At 58.1% G+C, this 19,799-nt stretch overlaps 1 protein-coding gene across 1 annotated transcript in view; it reads right to left on the reverse strand.

Moving 5' to 3' along the window:
- Nucleotides 1–3,998: 3,998 nt before the first annotated feature.
- Nucleotides 3,999–19,799, reverse strand: part of LOC142024749 (uncharacterized) — a 30,976-nt gene continuing 15,175 nt past the window's right edge. The window contains exons 5-6 of the mRNA XM_075016934.1: nt 5,495–5,931; nt 3,999–5,076 (exon numbers count right to left, since the gene is read on the reverse strand). Of these exons, the coding sequence (XP_074873035.1) occupies nt 4,456–5,076; nt 5,495–5,931 (1,058 nt within the window). The 3' untranslated portion in view covers nt 3,999–4,455. The remainder of the gene's footprint in view (nt 5,077–5,494; nt 5,932–19,799) is intronic.

Genomic DNA, 19,799 nt, shown 5'->3' on the forward strand with positions numbered 1-19,799 from the left:
TATTTGCTTTTGACCAGTCTGGGGTAGTTTTGTCTATCTTGTTGGTGTATCCATAAGGAGGGGACGCCTTCTGATGTGGACACCTTCCAATATCAGAGAACAAAAGTTGTGTAAAACCTAAATAAGATCAAAGTTAAAATTTTCCCTTATGTTGTACAGTTAAGTAAATTATAGCGGTAACATTAATATATAGAAATAATGGATGAGATGTATGTGAAATCTCCTGCTAAGCGTTATGCCCAGCAGAACCACAGAGATCTGCAGAGTCTGGTAAACCAAATATACAAGTTAGGAGAAGGGTTTAACACCAATCTGCCAATAGCTCTCAGCATTATAAATCCAAGATTTACAAAAGGAAGGGGCACTCATGAAGGCCCAGAGCCCCTTCAATAGCCCAAATTTGGCCAGTTTTTCAAAAAAAAAGAAAAAAAAGAAGGTATGTACTTAACATGAGTGATCCTGTAATAAGGTGCGATGTATATAACTGTCCTTTAATAAAGGGAAGTAATAAAAGTCAAAGGGGAAGTCAGATCCCTGTAATAACATCTTCAAAGGGTGAAATCTAAACTACCAAAGTTTTCAATTTTAAGGGAGCAAGCATGTGATTTGAGGGAAAGAGTAAGTGAGAAAGTGAGTAAGCCCTTAACGCTGAAGTGTCTGAAGAACATTCAGAGTGAGTAGCTTGCAGAGTTTAGAAGGGACTGAGCATGTGTGTCAATGGAGTATTCTAAAATGTAATCTGCTGCTCCCATAGGGGGTAGAAAAGTATCCTTTTGTCTTTCAGAAACAGAGAAAAGCGGGTAGTTACTGAAGAACAACCTAAACATCGTGCATCTCCTTTTAAAATGAAGAATGTGGTTTTACATTTTATGTTTGTGCTTATCTTATTCATAGCATTATCAAATTGTCTATGTTGGTAAGTTAAAATATACATGGGCTCATTAAAACAAAATGGTCTGTATATTGCTGCCTTATTAAATGCCTTGGCTGACACAGCAGCTAAAGCTGTAGACCTTTCCCCTCTTGGGCCACTTCACTGTTTATGACTACTGCTGTTCAAACAAATTGGTTTGCTTCCAAATTCTCCTAAGTGGCCCAAACAACTGTCTGACTTGCCCTGTCTGCCAAGCCTATAACATGGGCAAACCTGTAAAGACAGTTCTGGCAACCAGATCTCCGCCTTTTAGGACTGTTCCTAAATTTATAAATGAACTCCATTCAACTACCCAAATGTAAATCTTTTGACTATGTGCTGGTTATTGTTTGTTTGTTCTCGGGATGGGTAAAAGCTTATCCATGTAGGAAAGCTGATGCCATCACAGTGGCTAAAAATCTTCTAAATCACTTTATCCCATCCTGGAAAATACCCCTTGTGATCTCCAGTAATAGAGGTACTCACTTCACTGGACTTAGTCCCTATGGGATTGTGTGTGGCTGCCCAAAGAAACAGCTGAGCAGCCCGAAGATTGACCAGGCCAATACCACACTTATCAAAGCAAGCATAGTTAAGTACTGTCAGAAACTGATGAGGTGTGTGCAGTCCTGTCATTCACAGGTCAAGGACGCTTTCCTGGAGGCCCCGATTGAACCGTGCCATAAGCTGCAACCAGGAGATTGGGTCTGTGTAAAGGTCCACCAGCGAAAGACTGCCCTGGAACCAAGGTGGAAGGGCCCCTACCAAGTCCTTTTGACCACCCATACCGCTGTGAAGTGCAAGGGCCTGCTGACCTGGAGCCACACCTCCCACTGCAAACTGGTTCCAGCTCCTACAGAGGCGGGTCCTGAAGAGGAGCACGGCAAACCTGGTACCGGCAATCCAGGCCCAGAAGCAGACGAACCTGAGGAACCAAGACTAAGGTACCAACTGTAGCCCAGGAAACCTGCCAGCGATAGGTGAAGAAAGCGACGAAGCCCTGAAGAACAGTCCAATGGGGCTGGCCAAACAGATCCTGCTGAACTTACGTTTAGTTTTGTTTTTAATACCTAGTAGCTATAGCCTATATGGCTCAAATACGTTTATGCTTTTAATGAACCAAGCTTCCCGAGAATTTAACACCACAGATGTTGGATACGTGCTCATAGCCCTGTACATTCAAAGGGAGGTGTCCCAATGATTCCAGTCCCACTAAATAACACTCAGATGAATGGCACATGGTTTGGTGAATTGGGCCAAAATAACACATGGTCTGATAAAGGGTTTAATGGCCTAGGAGATGTTCGTTTAGCCATAACCTCAGGTGGAGAATATTATTGGACGTGCAATGGCACAGAAGGCCGAGTGGGGAAAAGCAGGTGCGAGATAAGCGTTGTCCAGAATGAGGTTTGGTGTAAGATAAAGGCCTTGCCAACCTGAACATCTTCAGGTACTATTTGCAGTAAATGATGAAACCCCGATGCAGTAAAGCCTTAACAGCTAAGGTTGGCCATTATTTCATATGTGGCCAAACGGCATATAAAACCCTGCCCATACATTGGAGTGGAACCTGCTATATTGGGGCAGCCTTCCCAGCCATTTGGATAGTAGACCGTCCTCCCGGTAGCAGAGTCTGAAACTACCAAGAGATAACGAATGTGAAATGGTATTGGGGAGTCACGACCCCAGGTCTGGGTATGGCCTTTACGATGAAGAAAATCTGGAAGCTGCAGGAAGCTTTTGAGAAAGTAGCCAATGCTCCAACCAAAGCCCTCCAGGCCATCGATAAGGAATTGGGAAAAGTTAGGCAAATGGTCCTCCAAAACCGGTTGGCTTTAGATTACCTCCGAGCTTCCCAAGGGGGAGTCTGTGCTCTAGTTGGATCCCAAAGTTGTGTGTATGTAAATAATAGTAGCTATGAAATCTATGAAAAGGTAGAAAGGGCAGAGGCCCATGCCCGAGCCAGGGCACAAGCTGCCTACACCACCCCTGAGGGTGACTGGTTGCAAGATCTGTTTTCAGGATGGGGTTTATCCTCATGGCTCAGTGGTTTGTTTCGTTTATTAATTAAGATTCTCCTTCCTCTGTTTGTTGTACTGATAATATTATGCTCTGTTGTGTCATGTATTGAGGAGCTTTTGCAAAATATGTGAACACGCTCTATGCAAGGTTATTGTAAAATGCTTATGCAAAGCACGTTATAATATAGGTAGGCAGGGATGCCTACAAACTCAAAGGGGGGACTGTTATGGGAAAATCATTTATACGTCATTTTATATGCATGTTTTAAAGAGTTTATTCTCTTAGCTTAGCACTAGTAGCTAAAGAAGCTGAAGCCTTAGGCCCAGGTCAAGCTGACCGGAGAGAAATGCTGAAAACAACAGCTGCAGAACCGGTGAAAATTGCCCGATATCGTGCTAATTAGAAGTTTGCAAAACGGGAGATAAAAAGAATGTAAGGAGCTGAGATAACCGCCTCCTGAAGAAGATCAAACACCCAGCAACGGACTGTCCCCTTAGCAACGGGACCATCCAATGGGGAAGAGTAAAGACCCCTACTCAAATTAGGGGATTGGACTTTGGACAGGGGTATGGGCCGTGTTACGAACTGTAAAGGGTATAATTGCCAGCGATTTCTGGGAGGCGGGGTCCATCTCCAGAGGCACCCAGCTTGAGCTGTAATTCTGTACCTCAATAAAGGATACTTGTGGATTGGACTCCGAACTTGAAATTCTGTGGGATCCTAGAGTCGAACCCAACACCACACCTGTGAGGGTGAGAGAGAGTTAAATCTTTCCTTAACAGGGAGTGAGGAGAAAGTGCACATTTGCTGCATTCCTCTCCGGCTGGGCAGTGCAGAGGACCGATGACCCTGGCCCTGCCCCAGGCGAGAGACACACGCCGCTCCTCTGGGTGTACCTGCTGGAGCTGCAGCAGCCAAGCAGAGGTGCTTCTCACCTGGGCCCAAAGCTGCTGCAGTGAAAGGGGGCTTGGACGATGGTCTCTCCCCAGAGTCCCCATGCACTGACCCCTCCTCTCCAGACACACCCTAGAGCAACAACTCAAGTGAAGCATTTTCAGTTTATTTAATTAAAAAAAAACACCAGAAATTAATCAAGTTCAGGTCCTGAACAAACTCCAGTGTGTCTAGTTCTTTCATGAAGGAGCAGGGGTTAACGTCGGGAACAAGTCGACTTTTTTTTAAGTTACTTGACTGGCTCCGTAACACCACACCCTTGAGGAATGAGAAGCAGTGTGGTACTTCATGGGGTTCTCACTGAATTTTTGCCCAGTGGCCCAGCTTCAAAAATAGCAACAAAGAGAGAGTTACCGGATTTCCCTCCTGTGTGAATTCTCTGATGATCAGTAACGTCCGAGCAGCCACTGAAGGTTACCCACGTCAGTGCAGTCTGTGGGTTATTCTCTTGTGTGAACTCTCTGACGATTGACAATGTGCGAGTGTTCCCGGACAGACGAAACAGCTGAAAGGTTCCTCTGGTCTGTTAGATTTTAGTGCTGACAAAAGCTTTTCCCACAGTCAGATCAGCTGAAAGGTTTCTCTCCAACGTGGGTTCTCTGATGACGAATAAGACTGGAGTGCTGAGAAAAGCTTTTCCCACAGTCGGAGCAGGGGAAGGGTTTCTCTCCTGTGTGGGTTCTCCGATGTAAATCAAGGCTTGACCTCTGTATGAACCTTTTCCCACAGTCAGAGCAGTGGAAGGGTTTCTCTCCAGTGTGGGTTCTCTGATGATAAGTAAGACTTGAGCGCTGACAAAAGCTTTTCCCACACTCAGAGCAGTTGAAGGGTCTCTCTCTTGTGTGGCTTCTCCTATGAGTAACAAGGCATGACCTCTGTCTGAACCTTTTCCCACAGTCAGGGCAGCTATAAGGTCTCTCTCCTGTGTGGATTCTGCAGTGACTTTGAAGGCTTGAGGAGCATAAGAAGCTTTCCCCACACTCAGAGCAGTTGAAGGGTTTCTCTCTTGTGTGGCTTCTCCTATGTATAATGAGGTGTGACCTCTGTCTGAACCTTTTCCCACAGTCAGAGCAGCTACAAGGTCTCTCTCCTGTGTGCATTCTGTAGTGACTTTTAAGATTTGAGGGGCATGAGAAGCACTTCCCACACTCAGAGCATTGGAAGGGTTTCTCTCCCGTGTGGATTCTCTGATGAGCAACAAGCTGTGATCTCCATCTGTACTTTTTCTCAGTCAGGGCAGTCATAAGGTTTCTCTCCTGTGTGGATTCTGCAATGACTTTTAAGTTCTGAAGGCCACAAGAAGCTTTTGCCACAGTCAGAGCAGCGGAAGGGTTTGTCCCCGGTGTGGGTTTTCTGATGCTGAACAAGATATGAGCGTTGACTGAAGCTTTTCCCGCAATCAGAGCAGAGAAAGGGTTTTCCCCGGGTGTGGATACTCAGATGTTGATCAAGGCCAGAAATGTCACTGAACCATCTCCCGCACTCAGAGCAGTTGAAGGGTTTCTCCTCTCTGTGGATACTCTGATGGGTGACCAGGTTTGCACTGCTGCTGAAGCTTTTCCCACAGGCAGTGCAGTGATAGGGTTTCTCTCCTCTGTGAATTACCTGATGAGTGAGAAGGTGAGAGTGTTGCCGAAAGCTTTTCCCACACTCAGAGCAGTGGAAGGGTTTCTCTCCTGTGTGGGTTCTCTGATGAGCAATAAGACTTGAGCTCTGACGAAAACTTTTCCCACAATCAGAGCAGTTAAAGGGTCTCTCTCCTGTGTGGATTCTCTGATGAGCAACAAGTTTTGCCCTCCGACAGAAGCTTTTCCCACACTCAGAGCAGTTGAAGCGTTTCTCTCCAGTGTGGGTTCTCCTATGTGTAACAAGGTTTGACCTGTCTCTGAACCTTTTCCCACAGTCAGAGCAGCTATAAGGTCTCTCTCCTGTGTGGATTCTGCAATGACTTTTAAGACCTGAGGAGCATGAGAAGCGTTTCCCGCAGTCAGAGCAGTGGAAGGGTTTCTCTCCAGTGTGGGTTCTCTGGTGATAAATAAGACCTGAGGGCTTTTGGAAGCTTCTCCCACAGTCAGGGCAGATATTGGGCTTCTCTCCTGTACGGATGCTACAATGACTGTTAAGACTGAAGCTTTTCCCACAGGTTTTCTGTTGTTCACTCTCTTTAGTGTTTTTCACGCTTCTGCTTCCATGGCTGGAGTTATCCTGCCCCTCCCCTGCATGGTTTCCCTGCTGCCTTTCTGGGCTACGCTGACTCTCACAGGTCTCTCCGTGCTCAGGACTCTGAGACACACGACCTTCAGAGCTTCCCAGGAACGTCCCACAGGAGGCCACTTGCTCTGGTTCTTCCAGCTGAAGATTCTCCTCATCATTCTTGAGCAGCATCACCTCACCTGCTGGGACACAGAGAGAACCAGAAAACTCTGAAAGGGAACAGAAAAGGGGGAACGCAGCCAACAACTGATGGAAAGATTGAAATAACATGAACTGAGCTGCTCCTCCTTCCTCACAACCCTTCCCCAGAGGAGGGACCCCAGCCCTGCTCCCACCCTCTGGCTAAGGCTGATGACAGGCTGAAGGCTCAGTCAGTCTGGATGAAAAGGCCCAAGTGACATGTAGAAGGACACGGAAATCAGTTTCTGAGTCTCTCTAGCTCACTGCTCACCTGTGTGGGGGTCGCTGATGATCTCCCCTTTCTCAGAGCCCTGGAGATCTGGGACCCCCAGCGCCTCCCCTCGCTCCACCCAGGAGATCACATCAGCTTTGGGAACTGGAAATCCTGCTTGGGGAGCAATTAACCAAGTGCTGATCTTGTTCAGGAAGGTCCAGGCCATTACTTCTTCCAGCCCCAGGATCTAAGCCGCCCACCCAGAGAGGCTCCTTCCCCACCTGGCACAGGCCGGGCTCTGGATGGTACAAGATCCCATGACACGCTCACGTGGAGTACAGGTACCTCACCCCTGCCTCGGGAATGGCCCAGCTCATTCCTGGGGGAGCCGAGTGCTCTGCTGCACTCTCTAGGGTACAACTCAGCCTCCCTCTTGACCTGTTCCATCCCCGGGCAGGACAGGACCACTCACCTCAAACAAGACGAGACTCCATGTGGTGTTCTTTTTGTGGATAAAACTAACACAGCTACACCCAATGCCTGGCACCAGGCAGGCCCTGAATTTAGCCACGTGGAGCGGGAATCCATCAAACTCATGAAAAAACCTGCACAGATACAGACACCATCTTCCTCGCCAAGTGCAAATGGATGGACGTCCCACCCAACGGGCTGAAGGTGAAACACTCACTGCAACCGACACACTGCAAGGACTGTGTCGAGAGATTGGCCACACACTCCCACAGACCTGAGGAACCACCTGTTCAGCTTCCTGTGCAGCAAACAGGGAAACATCACAAGGAGCTCTCAAGTCTGGAGCCTCTCCTAAAAAACAGCCTCCCACACAAACGCCCAGGTGGCTGGACTTTACTGAAAGGAGACAGGAGAGTCACAACGCCCACTGCTCTTCTCTCCAGGACTGTAAACTCTCTCACCTCCGACTTGCCGCATGGGGCCACAGTAGTGGTACCTGTAACTCACCCAGCAACGTTGTCAATCTATCCAACCACACACAGGATGGTGGTTTCAGGAAGATCACCAGTGCACAGCAGTTTCCCGCTGATGCTCCAGAAAATCTGTTCGTCTACAAGGTGCCACAGGACTTGTCTGTGTTTCTGCTCGACTCAAAACGTGAGTTCTCTGAGGGCTGGCAGGGCTGAAACCGAGGCTCCAGGCAGGGCTCAGACTGCAGCTGCCACATGGCAGGTCACTGGAACTTGGAGAGAAAGGCTCTGGCAGAGCTCTGGCTCCACAAGGGCTCTGTCCTCAAAGCTCCTGGCTGGGGCCTGGTTCCTCTGGCTCTTTGGCTCTGATGCGCTGCGTGAACCAGCAGGAGGCAGAGGAAGTTGTCTGAGCAGCGAGGTGAGTCCTGGGCTGGCTGCTTCAGACACTGCCCAGGCTCCTGCTCTGCGGCCCCTGCCTGCCTGCGGCTGGGTGGGCCCTACCAGCAACCCACAAGAGCTGTTGCTCCTGCAGTCGGCCATGGTGCTGTTTGGCTTTGCTGCTCTCTGGGGGATGTGGCTGTTGTTGCAGTTGGGCTCCCCCTCGGCTGCCTCAGTTCTACTCTGCCAGCAGCAGCTTCTCTGCCTGGTTTACCACTTTCCTCCTGCATCACGGGCTTGTTGCTGATTCATTTTCCAGCCACATCCGGCGTGTTTCCCTCGGTGCGGGAAGGAGAATGGCAGAAGTGCTGCTGGAGGAGGGGGTTAGTTACAGCCCCCGTCTCCGCCTCCACCACAACCTCCTGCTGAGATTCTAGCTGCACTTTTGCCTTCACAGTTTTACAACTCACTGCCCATGTTTGGCCCCACCAGGTGTCACATTACCTAACTGGGCACCTCCCAACCATCTTCAAAACCCGCCCCCAGTATCAATGAAGGCCAAGGACGCTGGATGAGGTGTGTTATGAGACCTACGGGGAGTGACACTGAATCCCAACTCGGGCACATGTTTCTCATAACCGGTTTGTCCTGTGTCTGGTTCCCACCAGTGACTCCTGAGAAAGCAAACTACTGTACATGGGAGAGCTGGTGCCACTGTCTGGGAGTTTGTGTTTCATTATTCAAGAACTGCCCCTAAACGGTAAGAGCCAGCAGGGGTGCAGCACGCTGGCCCCAGGGGTACCCTGCAGGCATGAAGAGCAGCCGGACCCAGCCCCACACCTCTGGTACCTGACATTCCTGCCAGCGCCCCTCCACTCACACCTCCAGACAAGGCAGATGGTGGGGAAGCACGTGGAGACCTGGGCTGTGGGAAGAGCAGCACCACTGCCATGTTCCTGAACCTGCTTCCCCTGGGAGGGGCTGTGGAGGGGACAGTCTCTCACAGGGGACCCAGTGATTCCTGCAGCTCACACTCCTGACACTGGGGACAGGGGCAGGGAGGGACCCTGAACCAAAGCCAACCCAGCCTCTGACACCCCCGGGGACAGGACTCCTCACCCAGCCAGTGCACGGTTTGGTAATTCTCCTCCATCACCTCCCTGTAGAGGGCTCTCTGCCCCGGGCCCAGCAGCCCCCATTCCTCCTGGGAGAAACACACAGACACATCCTCCAAGGTCACCTTCTCTGCCACCGCCATGTCCTCGCTCTGTCTCTGCAGGTCCGGGGCTGCTCTGGAGCCAGACATGGGGGCTCTGCACCTGGCAGGGGAAAAGGGCAATGAGGGGACACTTCAGACGGGGCTGGAAGCCGCTCCGCTCCCCCAGCTCCCCACGCTCGCTCCCTGGGGCACACGTGCTGCACACGCACATTTGGGGAAACGCTCGAGTCTCACAGAACCACCTCGCACAAGTCAGATCCCAAATCCGTCCTCGTTTCTCTCCGGACGCGGCCTGAGCCCCAGCACTGCTGCGCACTGGAGTGTGTCCCACGGACACGTCACGTGGTTAGTGACACCCCACGGGGACAAGCCCGGAGGAAGGGAGCAGCTGAAGGGACAATGAGGATCACTGAACTGCACCGCGGGGGAGCACCGGCACCGTGCGACGAGCGCCCGGCCCCACTGGGGAACCGGGGGTGGGGGACACAAGCCCACCCAGAGCTCTCGGATCCCCTGTGGGGGGGGGGGTGCAATGGACTCAGGACCCCAAATCACTGAGGGGGACAAGGGAGAAGAAAACCAGGGGGGTGCAGAGGCCCTGGGGCGAAAACAAGAGAGCTGGGGGAGAACCGAGCACAGAGCCCCCAGCACCCACTGGTCCCTGCGGGGTGCAGAGCCCGCGGGCGCCGCCCAGAGACTCCGCCTGGAGGGGCGAGTGGAGCCAGGAGCGAAAACCGGCCCCGAGTCACAATCCCCCGGCCGCCTCCGCTCCCCTCCCCGGGCGCCCCGGAGCCGGGCGGGGGCGAGTGCGGGGCGCTGGGGCGGCGCCTCTTTGCTCCCCGCGGGGCCCAGCGCCGCGAGCCGCCCGCAGCACGAGACGAACCAGGCGCCGCTGCCGGGGGGGGGGGGGGGGGCTCGCGGCTCCCCGGGGTGGGGGGGTGGGGCCGCGCGGGCGGCAGGACGAGGCGGAGGGGCCGGAGAACGGGGCGGCCCGGCCGGGACCAGGGGGAGGCCCCGCACGGAGCGTCCGAGACACAAACGGGGAGGGGCGGAGTCATTTCCCGGCCGAGCCCCCCCTCACTCGGCGGCGGCTCCCTGTGGGGGGGCGGGGCTCAGGGGACTCCAGGCGGCGGCAGCGCGGGACCCAGCGGAGCGGCCGCAGGAAACTGGCTCCTCGGAAGTGACGTCCCAGGAGAAGCAGAAGGGGGCAGGGGAAGTGATGACAGGGAGAGGCGGGACCTCATGCGGGGAATAGAGACAAGAGAGATGAGCGACAGGCTGGAACTGACTGGGAAAGGGGAAGTGACGCAAGGGGGAGGCGGGAGTTGACGAGAGAGGGGAAGTGACGAAAGGGGGAGGCGGTGGCGGTGGCGGACTGCGGGTGGGGGCTAGAGACGTCTCCCACTCACAGGCTGTGCGGGAAACACTCGGCACCAGGCGGCTGCCCTTGTCCTGGCTCTGCGCCTGCGCAGCGGGAGACGGCTCAGTAGCTGTGTCTACACGTGCACACTACTTCGAAATAGCGCCCGTCACGGCTACCAGGGCAGCCCGCTCCCGGGACCTCTTCCAAGGCAGGGGGTCTCCGGCGGCAGGAAGGTCCTGGTAGGTCCGGGTAGTCTCCTTGGGGCATACGGACCCGGGATTGGGTGGAGCCTCTGGGGGCCTGTTCCTCCGGCCTAGCCAGGCAGCCACAGGCCCTTTCCCTTCAGCCCCGAGGAGCTCCTGCAGGCCCGTCCTCCCTGCCCCGAGGCCCAGCCCCGAATGGTTCCTGGGTCCCGCCTTTGGCTCTTCTAGCCCTTGGCCCCGCCCTCTGAGGGGCGGGCCTCTGGTCTTCTGACTCTGGCCCCACCCACCAGGGCCTCTGCAGAGCTTCCCCGGCCTCCGGGTCTGCAGGAGACCAAACTGACTCACTACAGGAACCAACATCACTACAACCGGAATGTTTTACACGAGGGAGCCCCGTGTAATCAATGTCTGATGCACCGATGGCGACTGCCCGGTCCCCCACAGCAACCCAGAGCCTTGGGGAGGTCTCACAACTCCCACACTGAGGGTCACCATAAATTGTGGTTTCACAACGAGGTGTTTACAAGGGAGCAGATCTCGGGGCTGACTCGCTCCCCACGCGGCTTTGCCTGGCAGGTGTCACACACGCGCCCTTTGCATCCCCATGCAGATGAGCTCTGGCGGACACGCCCCTCCCAGCCTGCAGCAGCGTTGCGTTCCCGCCGCCGCACCCCCTACCTATGGGCGGTTGTTACTATTAAACACCAATGAAAAGTCCGTTCCGAAGGAGCAGTCGGGGCCTTTGCACAATCTGCGCATTTAAAACAATCCCCAGGGCTTTGCAGTGTCACAGCACAAGCCCGGGGAAAGTGCAGCTGTGAGCACGAGGCAGCTCCGCCCCCCAGGGACCGCCCAGCGCTCCGCCCAGTCCCTCCTCCCCGGCTCAGCAGCTGGTCCTGCCCCTGCACATGCTCCGCCCTAGTGCTCAGCCGGAGGCACAGGCGTCCCCGGGAGCATCGCCGCAGCCGATTCCGGTTTGTGCTCGAGCCCTTGCTGAGCGGTGGAGCCGCAGCCCGTCTGTGCGCCTCAGCCCCCACCCCTGGGTCCGGCCGCGGCCCTCACGCGCACATGGGGGAGCAGAACAGAACGTGCAGCTGGAATCTGAACCCCCTTTTGTGTGCAGCTCCCGGCACTGCCCACAGACCGTCCCGCCTGCCTTGGGAATGGGCCATCGCTCTCCCCCCGGCCGCTCTGCGCCCACAGAGGCCAGAGCTAAAGCATCCCGGCTCTGCAATGGCCAGTGACGGGCGTCGCTCCCGGGGAGCCGAGGGGAAGCCGCTCTCCCAGGGTACCCGGCCGGCGCGAGCTCCACACCGGTAACGTCTGGAGTGGTGCTGGGGGTGAAGCGTCGTCCTCGCTGTCGGACACACACAGCTGAGTTCTACGAGCTCTGGGCCCGGCGATCCCCCTGCACTTATGGGTGTAAAGCCGCCGCGATGGGCCCCAAGGCCTTGGAGCTCCGCGGAGAACCAGCCTGTTCTCTGGGTGACTGCTGGGTGCTGGCGTGTGCGCTGGGAGGGGAACAGCCACACGGCTCCCAGCACTGGGCCCAGTCCAGTCTGGGCCCCTCACCTGCTCAGGCTCCCCAGCCTTGTACTGCAGCCCAGCGGGGGCTTTTCCTCGGCATCACACACCTGCCTGACAGCTGCGCACAGGTGCTCGCGCTGGGCGATCGCTTTGCTCCAGGCGAGCAGCCGAGGTGACTGGTGAGAGGGGCCTGGGGGCCCAACGACCATGTGATCCCCCCACAGCCTGGGGAAGGGCCGGGACAACCCCCTCCTGCCTCACTCCCGGGGGGGTTTGGTCCCCGGCACCTCTGGAAATCCCACTGGGCCCCATCTGCAGCTTTAGACTTTAAAACCCCCTGGAAGCTCTGGGCCTGAGTGAGCTGCTGCCCGGGCGCCGGTTTTGAGCTGGAGCCTCTGGTTGAAAAGGCAACTGGCAGTGTCCAGTCAGCGCCCACAGTCCAGGCACCAGCAGCGACCGGCACCGACATGGGCTGGGGCGAGGGAGCGGCAGTGCTGGGAGGGGTCAGTCTGTGCCGCGGGGTCACTGCCAGGGACAGAGATTCCCTGCGGCTGCGCTGGGAGGGGGCAGATTGTCAGGGGAGCCGCGTTTGTCCCCCCGGGGTTGGTACCGGGACTGAAATAAGGGCGGAGGGGCCCAGAGAAGGTGCGGGTGAAAGTGCAGAGATGGGACCTGTCAGTCACATTGTAAAATGAGACCTCGCCCGCCTCGTAGTCCAGGAAAATCCCCACCCGGCCGGGCCTGGCGCTCACGGGGAGGGGGGTAATGGGGGCAGGTGAGGCCTTTGTATCCCCCGTCCCTCAGCCACACGGCCCAGGATCTATCCCCAGGTGAAAGTCTGACCTGCCCCTTCCTGCTCACAGATCCCCTGCAAACCCCCAGCCCCCCCTCAGTCTTGTCTCCCACCTCCACCTCCCAGCAGCACATCCCCGCCGCCTGCACCGTTACCCTCAGGGCAGGAGAAGCAGTTGCGCCAGGTCCCAGGTGTCGGGGGCCCCAAGGCTCCCGAACTCCATTTTGCGTAAAGGGCCCCATGGAAACGCGCCGCGTCATTCTCAGTCTCACGTTAACGTCAGCGCCGTTTCTCGTGCATCAGCTGCACGAGTCAGTGTGACCAGACTGCAGAGAATCCGGATGTCACATTCACAGCTCAGTGTGCTGGGCGGGAGGGGCTGTGACTGAGCTGTCCCCGGGCCCCACCTGTTTGCAACCCTCCCCTGCAGGAAAGGGCTCAGGAGGCCCTGAGACAAAGGCCCAAACTCCCGGGGCTCTGGCGCAAAGCTCCGCCCAGGGGCCGGCAGCACGTGGGCGGGGCCCGACGCCATTCTGACCGCAAAGCGCAGAGAGACCAACGCGGCAGCTGGAGAACCGGAGCTCCAGCCAGACACCGGCACTTGTGGGCCCCGCCCGCCCCGACCCAGCCCAGGGAGACTGAGGCAGGGACCGGGGCAGCTCTGCTGCAGGCCGCCGGGGTTGCTCCAGCGCTGAGGTCCCTCAGCGGACACAGGTGGAGTTATCGGCACCGAGACCCATGTGAAAATCCCGCCAGGCGTCTCTCTGCGTCGCGAGGGGCCCGAGTGCTCTGAGCACGTGGCTGTAAATGAGACGCCCAAGGGGGGTCGGTGTCGGTCTGTCCCCTCCAGAGGAGTTTAACGTGTCCGTGTGACACTGGAGCTGTGTCTACACGTGCACGCTACTTCGAAGTAGCGGCACTAACTTCGAAATAGCGCCCGTCGCGGCTACACGCGCCGGGCGCTATTTCGAAGTTAACTTCGACGTTAGGCGGCGAGACGTCGAGGTCGCTAACCCCACGAGGGGATAGGAATAGCGCCCTACTTCGACGTTCAAAGTTGAAGGAGGGACAGTGTAGACAATCCGCGTCCCGCAACGTCGAAATTGGCGGGTCCTCCATGGCGGCCATCAGCTGGGGGGTTGAGAGACGCTCTCTCCAGCCCCTCAGCTCACTGGTGGCCGCGTGGAGCGGCCCCTTAAAGGTCCCCTCCCCCTCCCTGCCTCTGCAGGAAGTTGAGGCCTGCACACGCGGGCAGCTTGCAGCACCCTCAGCCACCCACCCAGCGGCGATGGCTAGCCAGGAGCCCCCCCAGGGGACCCCCCCCAAGGGGAGCCAGGGCAGCCAGCCCAGCCAGAGGGCCAGCCAGTCTGGGAAGCGGCAGCGGGGCCCCTCCTGGACGGAGGCCGAGCTGCGGGACCTGCTGGGGCTCTGGAGCGAGGAGGAGGTGCTCCAGGTAATGGGGAGCAAGAGGCGGAACGCGGATGCGTTCGCTCGGCTGGCCGAGGGCCTGGCTGCCCGGGGTCACCCTGCCCGCGCTCCGGATCATGTGAGGAGTAAGGTGAAGGAGCTGCGGCAGGGTTATGCCCGGGCCCAGGATGCGGCCAGCCGATCTGGGGCCGCCCCCTGTCACTTGCCCCTTTTACAGGGAGCTCAGGGACATCCTGGGCTCCCGGCACACCTCCTCCCCTCCAGCCACCCTTGACACCTCGGCTGACGAGCCCCAGCAGGCCCTGCAGCCGGAGTCCGCCCCGGAGGCAAGCCCCGCACTCCGGGGGCCCCCCCCGGAGGCCATCCCCGGGACATCGCGGCAGGAGGAGGAGGAGGAGGGGGGCTCCTCCTCCGCAGAATCCAGCCTGCAGATCCTCCTCCTGCCATCCCGGAGCAGCAGCAGGGCCTCCGACCCCCGGGGATCTCCGGACTGTGGGAGCGGACCGACAGGTAGGTACCCCTCTCTGGTGGACACCCCTGGGCTTGAGGGGCGGGGGTAAGAGAGATGTGTCCAGGGCCCCCCACATGCTCACATGGCCATGGCCCCAAGGACACCAGGGCCATGGCCCTCACAGCACTGCAGCCATCAGCCCCTGCCCCCCCCCCACCCCGCACGACAGTGCCATGCCCCATCCCCGGGCCAGGGGGGAGCGGAACCTCGAGGGGCCCCCGGGCGGAGTGGGTGGGACACCCCGGAGCAGCAGCATGTGATGGAGTGCGGGGAGTGCCAAAGGGAGACTCAGGCTACATATGAGCCACAAGAGCCGAAGAGCTCCCAGGGCCAAAGGAGGATCCTGGGGCTACAGCTGGCAGGTGACACCTCTGCCCTGAACCAACAGGAGGGAGGAGCCGAGCTGGCTTGGAATTGGGGGGGGCGAGGGCGGGGGCCACAGGTAGAGGCTAGGGGAAGGGAGAGCTGGTAGGCAGCCAGCCTGAGGAGGGGGAAAGCTGCATCCCAGAGGGGCCCCCCTTGGGGTCTTCTCCCCAGGACGGGTTGGAAGGACTGTCTCTTCCGACAGCTGGTGCTGTCACTCCTGCCAGAAACTGGCCATCTGTGGCCTAAGAAACCTCTCCTGCTCTCAGACCCTGTGGGGTGAAGTGAGAGTCGCTCCCACCAGGGGACGGGGTGCAGGGCAGGGGGACCCCTGAACCCCATCCATCACAGCAGCATCTCCCGGGGACGGGGATGGGGAACCTGCAGCACAGGGCAGGGGGGACAAAGGCCACAGCTCGGGGCCCACACTAACGCCTGTCTCCATTCTTCTTTCCCCCCTCCTCTCCTGTGTCCTGCACCTGCACCATCAGAAGGACCGGAAGAGAGCGCCAGCGAGGCCTCAGTTGTCCCGGAGAGCCCTCCGGGACCATCGCTCCAGGGCAGCCCCTCGGCCGAGGAACGACCGGCCCCGCGGAGGGCTAGACGGCGGACCCCACGCCTACTACCGCCGACGGCGACGGACCCCCAGCTGCTGGCCATCCTCCGCCGGCAGCTGGAGGTCTCGGAGCAGCACCTCCAGCTGCAGGAGCGGGCGCTGGCCTGGCGCCAGGAGGCATGGGGGGCCTATATGCAGACATTTAACCGCCTGGTGGACTACCTGGCCCCCCATGCCGCGCCGGCCGACCCATCGCCCGCCCTGCCCGCTGCTGCAGCCCCACCACCAGCTGCTCCGCCCGTCGCCGGCCCGTCCATCGTTGCCCCACCACCCACCCGCGAGGGCCAGAGCGCCAAGGGACCCCTGGAGCCACCTGAGACTCGCCGGCCCCCATACCTTCCGGTCCAGCCCGCTCCCACCCAGCCGCAGACCAGGCTGCGAGCGCGGCGGGGCTCCCGGCCGGGAACGCCCAGTGCCAGGCTATAGGGGCGAGGGGCCCGGGATGTGGCCACCCCCTTGTATATAGTTGGACCCTGTTTTTTTGGTCCCCCAGTTTGCCCCGTTCCCCCCCATGTAAATAGTTCTCCCCTTTCTCCTCCCTGGTTTTCTTTTTATTATGTATGGCACACAGTTGTTTCTTTGGATTGTTTTATTTTTGTACATATTGCTTTGGTTGAACGTTTGTACCTAGTTTTCTGTTTGTGGTTCACATATTTATTTACACCCAAAAAAAATGGTTCGGCCAGAAAAAAAAAAATTTACGTTCAGCCACAAGTTCGTGCTGTCATTTGTCCAGGACAAGTAGGGGGGGGGGCGGTGGGGTGCTCCATGGTGTGGGCGTTGGGGCAGGAGTGTGGGGGAGGAAGGGGCGGGCAGTAGGGGGCCTGGGCATAGTTCACCCCGCGGACTGTTGGTCGAAGTGGGCCCGCAGGGCCTCCCGGACTCGGGTCCCCTCGGGGTCCACCTGCCGACTGGGGGCAGCAGGTGGCTGGACGTGTGCCCTGCTGGCCTCCGCAGCCCAGCCCTGCAGAAAGGTCTCCCCCTTGCTCTCCACGAGGTTGTGCAGGGCGCAGCAGGCACCCACAATCTGGGGGATGTTGTTGGGGCCCGCATCCAGGCGGGTCAGGAGACATCTCCAGCGTCCCTTCAGGCGGCCAAATGAGCGCTCCACCACCTGGCGTGCACGGTTCAGGCGCTCGTTGAAGCGCTCCTGGCTAGCGGAGAGGTGGCCCGTGTAGGGGTGCATGAGCCACGGCCGGAGGGGGTAGGCCGCATCTGCGATGACGCAGAAGGGCATGGTGGTGTCCCCCAGAGGGATCTCCCGCTGGGGGATGTAGGTCCCCGCCTCCAGCCAGCGGCACAGGCCCGAGTTCCAAAAAACCCGGGTGTCGTGGGTGCTGCCAGGCCAGCCCACGTAAATGTCCTGGAAACGTCCCTGGCTGTCCACCAAGGCCTGCAGGACGACAGAATGGCAGCCCTTGCGATTCAGGTATCGTCCTCCACTGTGATGCGGGGCGCGGATGGGGATGTGAGTCCCATCCAGAGCCCCGAAGCAGTTGGGGAAGCCCAGGGTGGCAAAGGTGGCGACGGTGGCATCTGGGTCCCCCAGCCTCACGAGCCTGTGCAGGAGCATGGCGTTGATGGCACGCACGACCTGCAAAGAAAGCACATGGGAGAGCACCAATGAGCGGTGAGCAGGGTGTGCGTGGCCCTGCCCTGCCCTGGCCTGCCCTGCCCTGCCCTGCCCTGCTGTGGCCCCCCTCCCCTGCCCTGGCCTGCCCTGCTCTGGCCCCGCTGCCCTGGCCCCCCTGCCCTGCCCTGGCCTGCCCTGCTCTGGTTCCCCTCCCCTGCTCTGGCCCTGCCCTGCCCTGCCCTGCTCTGGCCCCCGTGCCCTGCCCTGGCCTCCCCCTGTGGGTTCTCTTACCTCCATGAGGACAGCCCCAACGGTGGCCTTGCCGACACCAAACTGCTGCCCCACGGATCGGTAGCTGTCCAGAGTGGCCAGCTTCCAGACAGCGATGCCGACCCGTTTCTGCACTGTGAGGGCACGCCGCATGGCAGTGTCCTGGTGCCTGAGTGCGGGGGTGAGCCACTGGCACAGCTCCAGGAATGTCTGCCAGGTCATCCTGAAGTTCCTGAGCCAGTGGTCGTCGTCCCACTCCCCAAGCACCAGCCGCTCCCACCAGTCGGTGCTGGTGGGGTAGCTCCACAGCCGCCGGCGTGTGAGGCGGGGGGTGGAGCGGGGTGCTGCAGGGGTAGGGGTTGAGCCCTGCTGCCCTGGGGGCAGCTCCTCCCCTGGGGCAAGGAGGTGCTCAGCTGCCTCCCACATGGCATGGGTCAGGGCAAGCCCTGCTCCTGCCGGGAGGGTTGGGTGGACCTCTAGCTGCTGCTGCTGCTGCTGCTGGGGGGTCCATGACTGCGGCGCCCGGGGTCTGTGTGCCTATGGCTCCTCAGACCGCGTGCTGTGCAGGCTGAGTGTGTGTGGGAGGGGCCCTTTAAGGGAGCGGCTAGCTGTTGCCCCGGAAGCGCTAGTCCGCCCGTTGACCCTGTCTGCAGCTGTGCCTGGCATCCCTATTTCGATGTGTGCTACTTGGGCGTGTAGACGTTCCCTCGCTGCGCCTATTTCGATGTTGGGCTGAGCAACGTCGAAGTTGAACATCGACGTTGCCGGCCCTGGAAGACGTGTAGACGCTATTCATCGAAATAGGCTACTTCGATGTAGGCTTCACGTGTAGACGTAGCCTGGCGCAGCTGCAAAGCCGGCGAGGGAGAGAGGAAAGTCCCCGCTTGCTCCAGCCTTCCCCTCCGGCTCCAGCGAGAGCCTCCGGGGCGCGCTGGGCTCCCCAGCCCACTGCAGAGCAGCCGGGAGACAGGGGCAGAAGGGCTCTTCTCTGGGCCGCTCTCCCCGCGCCCGAGGGACGCCCCCGGGACTCAGCTGCGCACCGAGCTGTGAATGAAAAGCCCCACGTGGCGCGGAACAGCCCCTGTCCCACGTCCTGCGTCCCTCTCCCCGTGGCCGGCCCGGCCCCTCTGCGCACCCCAGCGGCAGACGGCGGTGGAGAGGCAGCTGGTGGCGTGGGAGTTCCTGGCACCAGTGTTACTGGGCTGCCTCGGGCAGCTGTAGCTGCAAACCAAGGTGGGGTCGATCTTGCTGTCCCATAGGTGCCCCGCAGGCGTCGCTCTGTACAGCAGCCCTGACCCCTGCGTAATTCAGAGGGCATTGGTTGTAAGACCGTACATTTAGGCTCTTTAACCAGTTTAGCCTTTAAGTGCTGGCTGCAATGGTTTGCCACTGTTAAGAGGTCTGCTAAAGGTTTAGTTTCCCAGCCCCCAGTCATTCGTTTCAGCTGTCTCTGTACAGCTGGGTTTAATCCATTCACAAAGGCGGCACCCAGCGCCTGTTGAGCAGTCTCAGCTGGATTGTCATTGCCAGAGTGCCTCTCAAATACCTTTGTAAGCCTTTCCAAATAGGCACCTGGTGTTTCCTTATCTTCCTGCTTGCAGAGATTAATTTTAACCCAATCTGGTCGCTTGGGAAAAACTGTAAGGATACTGTCAAGCAGCCTGTTTCTAGCTTGTGTAAGCTCAGTATCATGAGTTCCTGCCCCTGGCACTCCTTGGATGGGCTCAGCTGGCCCCTCTGCTTTCCTTATGATCTTTTTATGCTTATCAGGCAAGCTCACCCTTAAAAGCTGATCGAGGTCCTGCCAATTTGGGTCATAAGACCGGATCACTAGCACTAGTCCTGATTGAAACTTTACCGGGTCGTCTTCTGCTGGGGGAAAGTCTTTAGCCATTGCATGTAATTCAGTTCTAGTCCAGAGTTGGTAAACCTGCATGCGCCCTCCTTGGGGGTTTGGGACTTCTCGTAAAGGAAAAATTTGAGTGGTTGGGCTATTATGTGTTTCCCCCCATGCATCTTACTAATGGTTGTCCCTTTGAAGGTGGTGTCTTGAGGACAATAGTAGCTGCAGCGGCTGGCTGGTAGGTCATGAGGTGCACCCTGGATCCCTTTTCTTC

Source organism: Carettochelys insculpta, chromosome 22, assembly GCF_033958435.1.
Source record: "Carettochelys insculpta isolate YL-2023 chromosome 22, ASM3395843v1, whole genome shotgun sequence".
NCBI classification, from domain to species: domain Eukaryota; kingdom Metazoa; phylum Chordata; order Testudines; family Carettochelyidae; genus Carettochelys; species Carettochelys insculpta.